The 16,970-nt window shown below is 45.9% G+C and overlaps 1 protein-coding gene across 4 annotated transcripts in view; it reads left to right on the top strand.

Moving 5' to 3' along the window:
• Positions 1 to 8,211: 8,211 nt before the first annotated feature.
• Positions 8,212 to 16,970, top strand: part of RNF43 (ring finger protein 43) — a 62,375-nt gene continuing 53,616 nt past the window's right edge. For 2 of the 4 annotated variants that reach the window (XR_011005365.1, XM_068210085.1), the window contains exons 1-2: positions 8,214 to 8,831; positions 8,937 to 10,236. Coding sequence is in view for 3 of the 4 variants with exons in the window: in XM_068210085.1 (XP_068066186.1) it covers positions 10,000 to 10,236 (237 nt within the window). In the remaining variant the exon portion in view is untranslated. The other 2 variants (XM_068210083.1, XM_068210084.1) reach the window with 2 other exon arrangements.

The raw sequence follows: 16,970 nt of genomic DNA, 5'->3' as shown, positions 1-16,970 counted from the left end.
ATTTGATGTCTAACACTTATCTCCTATTCCACAAGCACTTTTTCCCTTCAGGTCTTTCCTTTTCTTTTCTTAGAAGATTGGGTTTTTCTGTAGTATCCGTTTGTTTTCCCTTGGAATCATTCCAACAAGCTACAAGAAATTTCTCCTTTGCTATTGCTCGCTCATTTTGTCTTCACTGGAACCCTTCAAAGGCTGCTTTTGTTGGTTTCTCAGGTTTGCAAACACACTTTGGAACTTGCAGTGAGAGATTCACAGATATCATTTAGGGGCTTTGGCAGTATCCAGAACTGTGTTCTGTTCACAGGTCACAGAATGTTCTCAAAGATGCCCAGATTTCATCATAAAGCTGCTCAGAATTAGCTTTTGGGTAATGTGAGTCATTCCCACATCTGCTGCTTTGGAATGATGGCCACCAGCTCTTTCTGTGTTGTTCAGCTCCCCGGTTTGTCGCTCCAAACAGCACAAAAATACAGCAACATCCTATTAAAAAGGGCAATAGGCAGAGATACTAAAAACTTTCCTGGTTATCGTAGCAATGATCTCATGTACAATCCCATGTAAGTGCCAGGCATTGCGAGTTTATTATCTGAGCTGTTTGCCATCTCAATTTATACCTGTTACATTTACTGATTATCAACATTGGACTAAATTTGATTTCATCAAGCATTTCTCTCTTGCTCAGATTATAAAGACTGTCTGTCCTGCAAATAATGCCTTTGCTTTTAAATTATCTCTATCACCAAGTAATACCTGCAGAAAACTGCCTCATCTACAAAGTTGATTTTTAGAATAAAATCAGTGTTTAATTTCACTGAGAAATTCACATTCCTATGTGATTCCACTTTCTGTGGCTTGCTGTGGTGATAAAGTCAAGCATCTAGATCAAAAGGCTGATACTAAAACACTAAAGACTGTAGTTATGGAGTTTCTACATGTGTGTAGATCAATTTTCCAATGTATACTTTTAATATTTATTAGAATATATAAAATAAATAATATATATATATTTATATACAATAAATAGAATATCTAACATATATTAGAATAAATGTTTTTGAAGACAAAGAAGTCAGTCTTCAAATCACTTGGGTAAGAATAGATTTCTGGAATTTATTTTACTGTGTGACTTGAAATGTTAAATCAAAGTAAGCCATAACGCTCTGCAAACTGAGCACAGATTCTAGGAGTCTGGTGGCTGTGTTCAGATCCTCGAGCCCCACCATGGTGTTGTTCAGCCCCCAGCCCTCTCAGTGGCTGTGCTGATTCGGCAGCAGCACCTTCCAGGGGAGCCCAGGGAGCAGAGGAGACTGCAGCAGAGAACCGGAGGCTTCTGGACTTCTGGAATGAAGGCTATACATTTGAAAATGGATCCGCTTGAGAAAAAGGAATGCATTGTGGGTTACAAATATCTATTTCAAAGAAGCCCTGAACATGAAACAGCAGTTCTGTAATTCAAGTGAGGTTCCAGGGCAGCAGCATAGTGGGTGTCCTCATCAGTGCACTGGTTTGTTCTTCAAGTTTTTTGCTTGACTTCACCAGAATTTATCTTAATTAACGAGTCCATGTTTATCTTTGAAGAATGTCCTTGCCTGGACAAAAGAGATTCTTTATTGTTATGAAAAGACTGGAAAATAGCTCCACTTTTTTTCCCAGACAGCTTTTTGCAGCCCTGAGTTTCACTTGATGAATGAGAAAAACTATGGTGACTTTTGGAATCAGCCCCACCTCCAAGGTGCCTTATTAAAGAGAACTACAGGACTTTAGATGCTTTATATCATTCCAGTGAAAAGTGCTCCTTACTTGGAGGGCCTGGCTTATCAGATATCAAAAGATCTGAAGTAAAAATGCAAGGGCTTCCTTTTCTACTACAGCATAATGCTTATCTTTTTTTTTTACCCTCACAAAGGACAAGCAAAGCTAGTTATGCTTATGTGTGTTGAAAAAGGCTTGACCTACCCGAGCCTGATGATCCAGTTTCCTGCCTTGCAAATATCAACCTTTGTCTTTTATTCACGATTTCTTTTTAAAATATAAGCTTATCCAACCATATCCAACTTGGCCAGGCTATGGCTAGGATAATGTGTTGGTGTAAGGATGGGAATAGCCAGCAGCCAGTCAAGACATTGATATTCCAATATTTATTTTTTACCCAGTCCACCTTTGTCCTCTCATTTTCATCACGAGCTTCTTTTTCATCCAGGACTTAAGGATCAGAGTGGTGGAAGTCACAATCACAAAACTTATCTCAGAATGGATGTTTGGGACAGAAAATTACTCCAAAGCTTTTGGTTTAGTCATGGCAGTCCCTGAAAAGAGCTGGTTGTCAATGAAACTCCCATCTTCCCTTTCACCACTTTGGCTAAATTTGACCATTTTTACTCTTGAGCTCAAGTGACGAGCTCATCAGTCTTTTGAGTCCTGACTTTTGAGTCTTGACTTCTCCAACTTTTGTCCCTTTTCATTGTTTTACTGCTGCCCCTGTCCCATTCTTGTCTGTCCTAGCTAGAGAAACTGAAAGAATTTAAAATGCACTTTGAGCACTTTTTCCAGTTTGAAATGCATGTGAGATCCTGTATTGCATCCCAGAAGATGACCTGTGTTACCGCAGGCGCGAGCTGAGGTCCCTGAGAAGAGGCACAAGAAGTTGCAGTCCAGATGGCTTTGGTTTTGGCAGGATGAGCTCATCCATCCTTGGACAGTTGAATTGGGAACCAGGATATTACCTAAAATCCTGGCTGCTTCAGACAATAATCAACCAATGGAGCGAAAGAGAAACACATTGTTCATGGTTTAAAAAATACAGCTGAAAAAAAAATAAATGAAAGGAACCACCTTTAAACCCAGACCACAAAAATATAAAAGTGGCTTGCCTTTAATGGAAGGACTTTGTCTAACTTCACCTCTAAACTTCTCCAATTCCAGCTTTTCTCTTCCTCTCCCTTTCCCCTCTCCACAGGTGATGGCTGTCTGCAGGCTGGTGCATCTGCATGAGTCACAGCAGGACTTGACTCCCCTCGTAGGTGATCCTATGGCTTCCTCTTTTCATTAATTAATCTGTGGAATTAGCTTTTTATTAACCATTACTTCAGCTAGGAAGTCTGAGGATAATCAGGCACTAAGGACTAATCCTTCATACCTAAATCTCTTCCAAAATAAACCGGTATTTTAAGTATACCTGAGTTTCTCATCATATGTATATGACTCATCTTTGTCAAAAGAAATTATCTTTCCAGTGTCCTTTAACTCTGATTTATCTCCAGAAGAAGGAGCAGGAGAGACACTTGTAAAACTGGGATTCATTGTTTCCCTTGGGTAGGACTTGCTGGTTTTGAAATTTCTCCTTGTCTTCTTTCTGCTTTGAAGGTTGTTTGGTCTATATGAGTTCTACTAAAGAAAAAGCCCATTGGAGGTGACTGTGCCCTGTCAGCTTGTCATCACAGGAGAACATTTCAGCAGCTTTCAGACCTACTCTGTAATGGCAAAAGCATCCTTGGGAGTCATCCCCCTGTAGGCCTGGACAAACTCTTGAAGAAAATGTTATTAGCAGGTAACTGAGTGCAGGTGAATTCATGGTGATGAAGTGGAAGCTTTTAAAACTTGTATTAATCTTACATAGATGAGTATTTTGAGATTTGCCACTGAAGGAAAAAATTTTCATTGAAAATTTATATAAATAGTCAGATTGTTTTTGATAAGCAGATATTAAGTTTCTATTTTCTGTGGAAATTATAATTTAATAACATTTGATTGCTATAAAGCATCCTCACAGACTTATAATTGGTGATGCCTGACAAGTTGCAATTGCACTTTATGTAGCTATGCCTGCTGTTCTGTACACAAGGTTTGGAGTGCCCTGTGCAGCGAGGCAGTGCTGGGTGCCCCTGAACAGCACCAAACACAAGCTCCAGGAGAGTGCTCATCCCTGTGCTGGTGCTGGAGCTGGTGGGATCTCCCTCAGCACCCCTTCCCCACGTGCAGTGCTGGCCAGCCCCAAACACTGCCAGCTCAGCCAGCTCCTGAGCTGCAGCTACAGAACTACATCACAGAATCAGGGAATGGTTTGAGCTGGAGGAGGCCCTAAAGCTCATCTCATCCCACCCCTGCCATGGGCAGGGACACCTTCCACTGTCCCAGGCTGCTCCTGGTCCCATCCAACCTGGCCTTGGGCACTGCCAGGGATCCAGGGGCAGCCACAGCTGCTCTGGGCACCCTGTGCCAGGGCCTGCCCACCCTCCCAGCCAAGCATTCATTCCGAATATCCCATCTAACCCTGCCCTCTGGCAGTGGGAAGCCATTCCCCCTCATCCTGTCTCTCCATCCCTCACCAATACTCTCGCTCCATCTTTCCTGTTGGCTCCTTCAGATACTGAGCATTTTCTCTGTTACTGAAGGTGTTTGGAGTTTGGGGCCCAAATTTCCTTGCTGGGAACTGAAGGATCAGGTGTGTGAGCCCCCTGTTTTGGGGAGAAATTGTTTGGTTTTGAGGCCCCATGCCTTGGGTAACTGGTGAGAAGGCTGATAGTGGTCCTGGACATGAGCTGGCTCAATGACTGGAGCTTATTCTATGTTGAAGAGCAATTCAGGGACTATCAGCCCTTTTGTTTGACAGATTCTCTCTTTTTTTTTCAGAAATACCCTTTCTCTAAATCTTCTCTTCCCAAACTGGAGTACTCAGTTACTATATTTGCAAAGGTCTTTAGGAATATTGTTACATAACACTGTCAAATAATGCAAATTTAATTATATTAATATGATACACATGTTATTTTATATATATATATATATATATATATTTATATATATATATATATATATATATTTAACACTGAGCAGACTCATAGAATCACAGAATTAGTAAAGTTGGAAGGAACTTGGAACACTGGTTTCATCGGGTGGGACTTACAAGTGGGACATATCCAATGCCACCTCCCTGCTCAGGCAGGGCCATCCCAGAGCACAGGGCACAGCGCTGTGTGCAGAGGGCTCTGCAGTATCCCCGCTGAGGGAGACTCCAGCCCCTCCCTGGGCAGCCTGTTCAGGGCTGGCACTGCCCAGGGCAGGAGTTCTGCCTCCTGGGCAGGGGCAGCTCCTGGGCTCAGGCCCTGCCCGTGGCTCTGGTGCCACTGCTGGGCCCCGGAGCAGAGCCTGCACACAGGGACAAGGGATTCTGCAGAGCCCTGTGCACACAGTGCTGTGCCCTGTGCTCTGGGGTGGCCCTGCCTGGGCAGGGAGGTGGGTGGCACCAGTGACCCTCTGTTGTCCCTTTCAGCCTGACCTGTTCTGGGATTCTGGCTTATTTCTTCTGGCCGGTTTGATGGCTGAGGGCACAGTTGAAACTGTGAGGACATGTACTCTAACTTTTTGAATTCTACTTTTTTGACTTTGTGTTTTCCTTAATTTTATAAGAGCGTGAGTTTCAATCTGGCACCCTCACTCCTGAGGTACTGATGTATTATGTAACATATCCAGGTAGTGTTCACCTCAGCTTAGATGCCCTTTTGGGGTGGAGAAGAACAGTTATTATTTTATACTGAAGTGATTAAGTGATTACAGGGAAATATTGAGTGATGTTTGTCCTTCCCTCCCTCCCCTGCCTCCCCTCCCTCCCTCCTTTTTTTTTTTTTTTTTTTTTTTTTTTTAGGAGAATAATCAGTGTGATCTGGGAATATTCAGGAACTCAGCATCTGACTGAATCTCTAGGAGGGACAGATTCAGCTGGAAAACCTATTGGAAACAATATCCTCTCCCTTGGTAAAAAAGAGATTTTACTTTTTTTTAAGAGATTGCCAAGAAAACTACTTGGAAACTTTTAAAGAAAGGGGAGATGGGAATAGTTTAGTTATTGGTAGCAGTGTGAATCCTCAAATATAACAGTTAAAATATTGCACTTGTACAGCCTCTCAGTGTTCTTACCAACACACTTCTGTAGAGATGCTTACACTAATTCCTCTTCCATGGAAAAGGTATTAATTAAATTAGTAATTAAAACCTGAAGTTCTGGGAGTTGCAGAAACCTGGATGTCACAATTTGGAGCTGATGTCCACAGATGTGTTTGCTGAAGGCGACAGTGCTCTAAAGGAATGCTGAGTAATGAGATGACTTTGGAAGTAACTGGGAAAAAACCCACCAAACTGATGAAGTTGATGAAGAAGTCCAAATATGTCATCTCAAATCAAAAAATAAATGTTGTACCAATCTGCTGATATCTATGCTGAAGTACATGAGAAAAACCAGCAGCAGAACATCTGAGGGTAAACAATCCTCTAATCTAGCAATGAAAAGAGAAACCTAAATGTCCACAGATTAGTGAGACATAAGAGGACACCAGGAGCCCTCTGGATACATTTTAGAGCCAAAATTGGTGCCACCTTCAGTGTTGTAGGAAGCTCTTTCCCTCCCAGCTGTGCACCCAGGAGCTGGTGGTGGAGTTGGAAGAGCTGTTGCTCACTTCAAAGGGGAGTTTGTAGATTCCAGATAATGGTGCTAGTTGATAATTCAGCTCATAATGCCCATCAGTTTGAAACATTTAAGGAAGAATGAAGTATCTTTGTCAGTACAGAGAAAGAACAAGGGCTGCAGTTCTTTGCCTCAGATGTGAACGTCTCTGCTGAGAGATTAAAGTTCTCCTGAGTGCCATTCCCAGGGCTGCTGTGGGGACTTAAGGATGTGTGTTCACTTTCTTGACCAGACATTGGAAATATCCTCATATTACCTCGAATTAGGATAATTTACCAAAAAAGGAGCCTCTTGTTTGTGCTCTCTGTCACACCTCGAGTTTTCTGTAGAATCTTGGCACCAGCCTTGGCAACGCTGCGGCAGTCGAGCCCTTCATGATCGGGGAAGGTGTGTGTGTGTCACACGTGGGACATTCCTGCAGGTCCTGCCAGCCTTTACATTAATTAATGGTGGGCAGCTGGTATCATGGAAGGGAAGGCAAAGATCTTGGAGCGTGGGAGGACTTTGCTGATAATTTGTTTTGTAGTTGTTTTATATTTAAAGCTTGAAGAACTAGAAGGATTGCTGTACTTTGAACTGCAGGCCTCAAATTCCCAAGTTGGAGCTGTATTTTTTAGTCCCTGATAGGAGCACACCTGCCATGTGTGTGCCAGGGGACACACACAAGGCCCCAGATTTACTCAGCATTCCCACTTCTTCCTAGATCTCCATCTGCTGGCAGATGTGCCTTTCAAGTGGGGGTGCTTTGGAAAGGAAGGAACAAGAGAGAGCATGTGAAAATGTGCAGCAGCTGCCAGCTGGGCTCCCTATGTATGTAGTTATATTTATATGTGTGCACAGCTATATTTATATATGTGTATGTAGCTATAGTTATATATATGTCTATAGTTATAGGATAGTTATATTTTTATATATAGTTATATACATATATGTGTATAGTTATATATAGTTATATGTGCATATAGTTAGATTTACATATATAGTTTTATATACATAGTTGTAGGTATATTGACATTTCATAAGTGTGTTGATATTTAGATAAGTATATAGATATTTAAATAGATAACTTGACATTTTATACTGAATCTGCAGTGTTTTTTAATAGAAATGGGTGTTGATTTGCATTTTCTCTGTGTTTTAAATTGCAGATTTAAATATATATAAATATATATAGAGTGTTGTAGTTGAAAACATGCTTCGTGTTTCGGTAGTTGTGGCTGTCACGACAAATAACCCTCAGCACAGCGACAACTATACAAAAGAGGGGACCGACTCCTCGTTGGCATCACTTATTCATTTCCGTGAGTGACTCCACGGGTGTCACAATCCCGCTTGCTGACCAGTTCGCTTTCCTGGGGCCCCTTTTCCCGGAGCAGTGGGGGCGACCCCCGGCCCGCTTCGGGTCCCGGCCCGGGTTGCTCCCGGTGGGTTCCCCCGTAGCCTCCCGCATCCCCGCTCCGGCCCGAGCCCGCGGCTCCGGCCCGCAGCATCCTCCACCTCCCCGCGGAGCCCGAGCGGCGGAATTCCAGACCTCTGACATCAGCCCGACCTGGAACCTCCCCGAGCCCGAGCTGGAGCGCGGGGGCGACGGGCAGCGCCCCGCGGGGCAGCGCGGCCGGCCCCGAGCCCCGAGCCCCGAGCCGCGGCGGGCTGGGCCCGGCCGGGTGTCCCCCGCCCCCGCGGGCCCGGGCGCTGCAGGCGGGCGGCGGGGCAGGAGGGGGAGCCCGCGGCCCGGCCGGGGGCGGCGGCTCGGCTGCTCCACCCGCCCGTGTCCGCAGGTACGAGCGCCCGGCCGGCCCGGGGCTCCCCCGCCCGCCCGCCGGGACCTTCCGCCGCTGCCGCCGGAGCCGCGCTCCGGCCCCCGCCGCGCCGCCCGCACCCCCGGCAGCGGCTCCGCCGCCGGGTCGCTGCCCATGTCCCAGCTCTGCTCGCCGTCCGCGCTCGCTGCCGGCACGGCCGGTGCCCGCCTCCGCTGCGGGGACGCCGCGTTTTGGAAGCCTTCCCGGAGCGAGCGGGGGTGCTGGCGCAGGTCGGGCGATTACATGCGGACACTTCACTTTCAGCCATGCCTGCCTCGGGAGCTCTCTGTCTGCTGTAATTTTCTCCCTTTGATCTCCCTGGATCCTTTTTCGGGCTGTGAAGCTCCGCTTGCACCTACCTGCCTGCTGCGTGTGTGCGAGAGAGTTTTTCTCTTTTTTTTAATACTTTTTTTGGTTAGAAATTCCAATTCTGTTTTTTTTGAAGACCGAGCCCAAACATCACCAGAGCCACATGGTTTTGTTAAGCTACTGGAAATAACTTTTGCCTGGGATTTACAGCCGGATTCCCTCTCGGCCCGGCCCCTGCGGACTCCAGCAGGCTCACTGCCTAACAGGTTTGCAAACCTTCTTTTGCTTGTATATCCCCTTTTCTCTCCAGAGCCGTGCAATCACTGTAACTTCAGTTTAATCGAAAACACTTTCTGTCTTAATTCTCCCAGTTATGAAGACTCGTCGATGCGTTTCATGTGACCTTTGGGCAGACCGTGGAGCTTTCTATTTTATTTTGCGGGGCCTTGAGTCAGGATCTTCTTAACGTGTGCTTGGAAGTGGTCATACCGGAACTCGGGCGCGCACAGAAATAGTGCGAGAGAAACCAGATACGCCGTAACTTTCTGCCTGATACCTGTTGGGCTTCATGTCTAAACTTTGGCCGTGTTTGGGGGCCTTTTTATTTCTTGGGAACTTCCAGCCATGAAGAGGAGCTCTGTGTTCTATTAATTATCTTTGAGAACTCTATCCGGAGTCAGACTGTGAGCATGGATTTCTAAGGGAAAAGTAAAGCTGATCTCCAGACTTGAATGAAGCACTTCTGGCATGAGGAAGATGGAAGGGATCATCTCCGGTTGGAAGGGAACAGTAATACAGCAAGCCTTCTTGTCACCATAAATACAAGGAATACCGGCTGCCTAATTTCTGGGAAGGATACCAATCGGTGCAGATAACATTCAAGGTTGTGCTTATGCTGTGGGAAATGCTAGCAAGAAGGTGAGGTGTCTCTCGAGGGTATTTGGGATGGATGTTTTGAACCTGTGGGTCGTCCTAACTCTTGGCCAGGAGACAGGAGGCCTCCATATCCGCGGGGAGACCTCCCTGTGCCTCACCTCCGTGGGACCGAGGAGTTCCTAATGCTGCCTGTGCACCCAAACGGACTTCTTGCTTGCAACCTGTTTCGCTGATCCTTCTGGATTTATCTGCCGGAGGAGAGACTCACAATTTAGGATTTTTAAATTTTTTTTTTTTTTTTTTTTTAGTTTGTTTGTTTAAAATATGCCTCTGAGCTCCCGGCGGCCTCTGAGCACGTGGCACGGGGCAAGAGGAGCGGCGATGGCGAGAGCCGGCGTCGCCGGGGAGCCGCGCTGGCGGTGACCGAGCCCCGCTGTGCGGCCCCTGGCTCTGTCCGCAGCCGGCTCGGAGCCCCGGGAGCGGAGCCGCCGGCCGGGCCCGCCGCGGTGAGGACGCGTTCCCGAGCGGTATGAACGGCCGGAGCCCGCTGCTGGTAGCATGAGTGCTGGCCCCCAGGTGCAGCTGGCTGTCCTCTGGCCTTGGCTGCTCATGGCGACCCTGCAGGCAGGACTGGGCCACACCGGGCTGGCGCTGGCGGCGGCCGTGGAATCGGAGCGGGCGGCGGCGCAGAAAGCCATCATCAGGGTCATCCCGCTCAAAGTGGAGCCCATCGTCCTGGAAGGGGAGTTCGCCAACGTCGCCGAGGTGACTCCGGCCGAAGGGAAGCTGCTCCAGGTAAGAGCAGCGGTGCCTCGTCGCGCTGCGGCGGCCTCGCCCCCCGCCCCAGGCTGTCCCCTTTCCCGCCTGGCTGCCTCGGCTCCCCGGGCTGCCTTGGGTCCCGTGTGCCGGCGTGGATTTGTGGCGCGCTCCGTGCGCTGTCCCCGCGGGTTTGGTCACGGGGGCCGAGGGGATGGCATCGTGCAAAGGGCTGAGCCTTCCTTCGGGGCCGAGCTGTGGCTGCGCCTGATTACTGCTGAATTGTGGATGTGGTCGGCTGATTCCATAGAGATTGTTTCGTATCTTAATTGATGTTATAAAGCTGAGTGTGTCAAGTCACATGTCGGGATGTGAAACATCTGACAGAAGACAGGATTAGTATTTTCTTTTCTCTGAAACTCGTGAGGTTTTCCACACACTGCCGAGGTTGGGGTTCTGCTTCAGTCCTGAAACCCATCCTGGCTGTGCCCACCAGAATCCCTGGCCTTGCTTGTTGTTGCCTGTACCTAAAGGGTGAATGTTACCTACACAGGAGCTCCAGTGGTGTCACCACCAGGTATTTTTATAGATAAATTGATGTTCTGTTAATATTCTGCTGTTCTCTGACCTTTATTAAAGGTAATCGATTAAGGCCACAGGTATCTCCACACCTGGGCAGGAGGTGCACATGCTGCACAGCCAGAGCTGAGCCATTCACTGAACAGACCCATCTCCTGCACACTCTGAGTTGGAGCTCAGTTTCCTGAGACCTAGTGTGCATTCTCTCCATTCTGTGGCTCATCTGCTTGGCAATTGTGTGCTTTATTCTTGAGAACAAAAAACAAAAAAAATATAGCCTGCATTAATATTAAGTCTTAATTTTCTCCTGGACTTTTCCAAGACTTTCCAAATGGGGTATGTTGAAATCTTAATTACATTTGTAGTCTGGAAATTTAAATGAAAGTAATAAATTTTGTGTAGTTTAAGAAGAGAAGGACAGTTGAGCCAGCTTTAGAACATGGTCACCTGTCTGAAAGTGAACATGGACAATTTGTGACATGAATAAAGCCTGCTTTTCCATGCCTTTTGAACTCCTCAGAATGAAATCTCTGCTATAAAATTATATTACCAGGCTAAAAAAAATATCTGAGACAAATGCACTCAAGGTCCTCTTCTCTTGTGAGGCAATGTCCAGGAAAGTCAATATTTATTCCTTACTAAAGCTACAGTGGTGTTGCAACCGAGCAAAGTATAGAGTAGGACCTTTTGGAAATGGGAGGATGATAAGCTCTCCTGAGAGATGTGTGGAGGTTTCTAACCAAATGCAGCAATACCAAGTAGGAATTTTGTGCCATCACAGCAGCACCAACCAGGTGTTTGGAATAAAAAGCTGTGAATAGTGTGCAATTTCATTCTTTAAAAGTCACCTTCCAAATTGAGAGGGCTGGGGAAACTCTAATCCAGCCTGTTGACTTTGGGCACAACAGACACTGACCTGCCCTGGGTGTGTTTTCAGGCCTTGACTCTGCCACTCTGTGCTCAGGTGAGCTCCCACTCCGCATCCCACGGGATCCAGTGCAGGAAGTTGTGGTTTTAGCTGGCAGCACCGAGACAGGGGGTCAGGCTGTGCCTCCTGCAGCAGGATGTTTGCCTGGTGCCAGGCACTGTGCTCTGGAAGGGCTTAGCCAAGTGTACGTGTGACCTCTCCTGTAGATCTTATGCTGTGGTTCCTAATTCTGCTGTTAAATATTCAAACTTGGCCTATAAAATTACGTTTAGAATTGTTCGGGTCTTGATCCTGCAGTGGGTTCTTACCTCTGGAAAGAGAAAACAGGAAATGGGGAGGTAGCTCTCCAGGTAGAAAAGAAGTAAGAAATTACTGAGATGTATACTTTTCAGTTTGCTTTTAAATAGTGGGATATTAAGCAGACCAGAACCAGGCTTTATTGGGACATCTCATTTTGCACATGGTTGTCAACATCCCAGTCTTGCAAAAACTTTAGGTCACGTGCTTAACTTTGATGTCACTGGAACTAGTGCTTAATAAATAAATTTACAGGTGTGCATGCATACCTGCACAATTGCTTCTTCAAATGTAGTTTAGGGACCTAACATGGTACATTTGCAGTTATTGAGTCAAGAAGTGGGGTTTTCACAGCATTTTTGGATAGGTCTTGGTTATGTCAGATTCTGTAAGGTGCAGTCAGCCTGTCCAGGAGAACACAAACTGCAGAACTTAGCTTGGAAGAGAAGCATGGATGGCCCAGTCCTGTTTCCAAAGCAGTACTCTCTTCTTTCAGAGGTAGAATAGGATTGCCCAGGGATCAGTGGTACAGAGTTGGCCCTGTAGGCAAGTCAGGTTCTCTTTATTATGACTTATAATTATCTTCATAGTGCTCTGGTCAATATATTTTTAGAAATGCATTCTTAATTTAATACAGAAAATCCTGCATGCAAGTGTTGGAGCCTCACCAAAGGTACCAGAATGTTTTCCTGGTTTCGTTTCTCCTTGCCCTATTTTCCAGGATCATCTACAGAAATGGACTTTGATTTTGGTGTGTTATATCCTAGAAGCCAACTTTAGCAATATCCTCTTTACCTACAATAAAAGAGCCCCAGCGTTGAATTCCCCCTCATGGCCTTTGCCCTTGTGAGTGGTTTTGTGGAAAATCTCTGTATTTCTATTGTTGCCCAGTGGGCAAGCAGGAAGATGCCAGGGAGCCGCCAGCCCTGCCAGTGTAACCCCAGCAGTGTTCCTCTGGCACTCCAATGCTGCTGCTGCTGTGTGATGCAAAAGGAGAGGAATTTCTCAAGCAGGCAGAGCCACTTAAGCCTTTATAGGTCAAAAAACCAACACCTCAGACTTCTTGCAGAAATCATCTCCAGGCTTGTGCAGTGCTCCAGCTTGTTCAGGGAGCTCTGAGCATTAACTCTTGCTGGATGTGGGAAGCACCTGGGGAACTCACTGGCAGTTTCCAAACTGGAAATTTGGGTTTGGAAGTTTAAATTGGGAAGGAATCCTTCCCTGTGAGGGTGGTGAGACCCTGGCACGAGTTGCCCAGAGAAGCTGTGGTTGCCCCTGGATCCCTGGAAGTGCCAAGGCCAGGTTGGATGGGGCTTGGAGCAGCCTGGGACAGTGGAATTTGCACCTGCCCATGGCAGGAGGTGAACTGGATGAGTTTTAAGATCCCTTCCAACCCGAACCAGTCTGGGATTCTGTGATCTCTGCTGGGCCACTGTAGGAGCCTGAATTGCTGTTAAAAAGTTCCATGGAAGTCAAAACCTGGCCCTTTATTACAGATGGAGGAACCAAAGCTTTTAGACAAGTAGGTTGGAAGGAACTTATTTGGAACTTACTGACAATGGACAATCCACGAGCAGCTCAGGATTTGATACGCCCTCGGAATTGCAATTCCTGTGGCTGCCAATTAACTCCCTTTCACAGGATTGCTATAGAGATTTTTCAGTATCTGTTTTTGATATTTCTGCTGCTCTATTGGCTGACTTTTGAGGAATAAGTCTCAGTTTCCTTCTTGCCCTTGACCCAGTCTTAACGTGGTACTGGAGCGAGTTGATGTTGATTTGAAGGTAGATAGGAAAATAAGGAATGTCTTGGAAGGAAAAGGAGAGAGTCACTTGAGAGAGCTGCAAGAAGATTTTTCTAATTTGAATTGCAACATGTGCAAATCTAATTGTGGAAGAAAAAAATCCCCTTTTTATTTTAGGTATAGTTCATCACTTACAGTCTTGTTTAGGACAGTTCAAGAATGATCAAGATTCAAGGATGCATTCTTAAAACTGAACTTTAATAGCTCTATGAGTGTGTATAACCCTCATCTTCTACACAGGGAAAAAGATGATTCCTGTAGTCTGTGCAGAGTGGCAGGGATCGGTACAGTCTTTAGTTCTAGGGTATTTGAGAAAAAGTGTTGAAAGTTTGGGAAGAGTCCCTGTTAATGATATTTAAAAAGAGATTAATAACCTCACATTACTGCAGGGAGGGCGAAGTGATCAGCAGTCCCAGTCTCTTCACATGCTGACACATAGAAAATTCCAGTGCATGTGTGTGACAGTGGCACAGTCTCACTGAGCAGGCAGTGGGTAGAACTAGTTTTCCCAAAATCCATTATTTCATTGCAAGGTTCGCAGTACTCTATTCAATTTCTGTACAAACTCAGCAGTTTCATAATGAGGGGATTGTAGGAGAAAGTCAGCTTTCACTTACCCATGGAGTGCATTGTTTTAACTTACCACTGCAGGAAAACACCTGAAGAAAATAAAAGCAAAGTTGAAGAAACCCACAGAAAAAGCTCCCTAAAGGTTCTGAACCCCCAAACCAAGGATTATCCTCCTTCCTCTTCTCCTCCCTGAAAAATAAATTATTTTAAAAACATTCAAATTGATCTATTTAGGATGTATTGGGTGAGAATTGGAGGAGGAGCCTGAATCACCTTCGGCGTGTACCATTCAGAAGGAGAAAATCAATCATGGATCCAGTTAGAGGAGGAGTGTGGTGTTCAGAACAGCAGTGCTAATTATCCCATGGAATTGCTGCAGTGAACCCTATGGGATCACCCTGGACAATGGAGAGTGTTCCCAGTGTTGCGAGGCACATGCAGTTGGAATTGGAATCACCTCCTTCAGTGCTCACAGAAGCTTACACTCCCAGCCCATCCCAAAGTAAATAACTTAGTATCCTCTATACTCCCAGCTCCTGCATCAACAAAAGGATGTTGAGTGCATAACGTTGACAGAGAAGTGGGAAAGTTGAACCAAATGATTATGGGGACTTAAATTACGTGAGAATAAACTGGTCAGATAGCACAATACGAGGCAGTTCAAAGGAGCAGTTTCTGCCTCTTGGAACAGCTCGTACTCGTGTACACAGACTTGACTTAGCGTTAAGTAATGTGCAAGAGCTGCCTCAGAAGCAGCAATAATGGAGCCACTTGGCCTGACTGCAGCACAATAAAAATGGGTGCCTCAGTACCAAAAAGTGTTATTCTGACACAAAGCATTAACAGGAAATTGCACTGAAACACTGAGACGAATGGCTCCTACAGAGGAAAAATCCCCACTTTTTTACATGGCACATAGACACTGCTCAGGAAAGGCTAAGACATTTGGAATTGTTTAGCCTGGAAAAAAGAAGTTCCAGGGTTATCTGATTGTGCCCTTCTAGTACCTGAAGGAGCTGACAAGGAAGATGGAGAGAGACTTATTTAGGGCCTGGAGAGACAGGACAAGGTGGAATGGATTCAATCCAAAAGACAGTAGATTTAGATTAGATATTGGGAGAAAGTTCTTCCCTGTGAGCGTGGGGAGGCCCTGGCACAGGTTGCCCAGAGAAGCTGTGCCTGCCCTGAATCCCTGGAAGTGTCCAAGACCAGGTTGGACAAGGCTTGGAGCAGCCTGGGACAGTGGAAGGTGTCCCTGCAGATGGCAGGGGGTGGATCGAGCTGAGCATCAAAGTCCCTCCCAACCCAAACTATCCTGTGATTCTATGAAAGTAGAAGCTGTCTTGGGGAACACACAAAACAGTGACTCAAAAAGGCTGTAGTCACCCAACACAGGGACATTGGTAGTGTTGAAGAAACCATTTGGCCCAAACAGATCTCTTAGAAATTGGACATAGAGTATGAGTGCAGCGTTGGTAGTGTCCAGTGTAACCCACAGTGTGGATTAGTTCAGTATTGGTGCAGGATTTAAGTGTAACTGGAAGGTGAGCCATTGAAATCCAGATGCAGAGTGGGAATCTCAGAGTTGGCTGCTAGAAGAGGTTGATCTCAGAGGCTGTTTCTGAACCTCCACCCCTCTCTTGAGCGTATACAGAGGCTGAGCTGGAGCTTTCCATGGTGTATCTTCTTTCCTCACCCAGAAAACATGCGACGGGAAACTGTTCCCTGCTTAAGGAGTTTAAAGGACTTTAAACGTAAACCTCCCAGCTTCCCAGTGCACCATCTGGTGCTAGTTGCAGTTGCAGTTGAATTACTTATGAAGGTGGGCACAGATCCATCTTGAACTGAAGATTTTCAGTACTAAAAAGGTGACAGTTCTGGAGACACACGACTGGAGCAGAGCAGTGATCTGTGGTCAGGAGACTGAACCCACAGGGCTGGAGTGAGTGACAGTCAATAGAGGACGTCTGGCCATGCACAGGCCCTGGAATACATCCAGGGAACAAGTGGACATTTCCCAAAGATAAGCTGGCAGAGAGGTGAGATTACAGGAGAAGGGAAACAGGCCCCTGTGATGCTTGCAGGCTGCAGCCAGGCTGAATTTGTGACAGAATGGTTCTGAACCATTAGAGAAATGTTTTTCTGTGCCTCCATCAAGTGAAAGCTTTGGTGGGCATTTCTTATTGAGGAAGGCTGTTCTGAACTGCATATGAATTTATTATTTTTAAACAAAAACTTTCAAAATTGTCAAAGTAATACAACACCAACTCAGTGTGATCAAAGAGGGCTCTGTTGTATCAGACTGGATTTTGGACAAAAATTGACATGCATTTTTATTTAATATATCTCAGTGGCTTTCCATGCAGTGAAACATGCCAAAAACATGCCTAAAAGCCTAAAATGTTCAGAACCTTGCCTAAAACCTTTTTGTGGACTTTGCCCAAAAGTCATAGTATGAAAACAAGCAAGTTTTAACCTAAACTGAAAAAAGTAATAAGTAAGTACAATGGGAAATGTGTAGTGTAGTTTGACCTTCAGGTCTATGATCTTCAATATCATCGACAGTCTATGTTGCAGGGATTGCCAAGGGTCAAA

Source organism: Anomalospiza imberbis, chromosome 20, assembly GCF_031753505.1.
Source record: "Anomalospiza imberbis isolate Cuckoo-Finch-1a 21T00152 chromosome 20, ASM3175350v1, whole genome shotgun sequence".
NCBI lineage: Eukaryota > Metazoa > Chordata > Aves > Passeriformes > Viduidae > Anomalospiza > Anomalospiza imberbis.
Note: the sequence above shows the minus strand (reverse complement) of the source record. Positions and strands in the feature narration are given on the sequence as shown.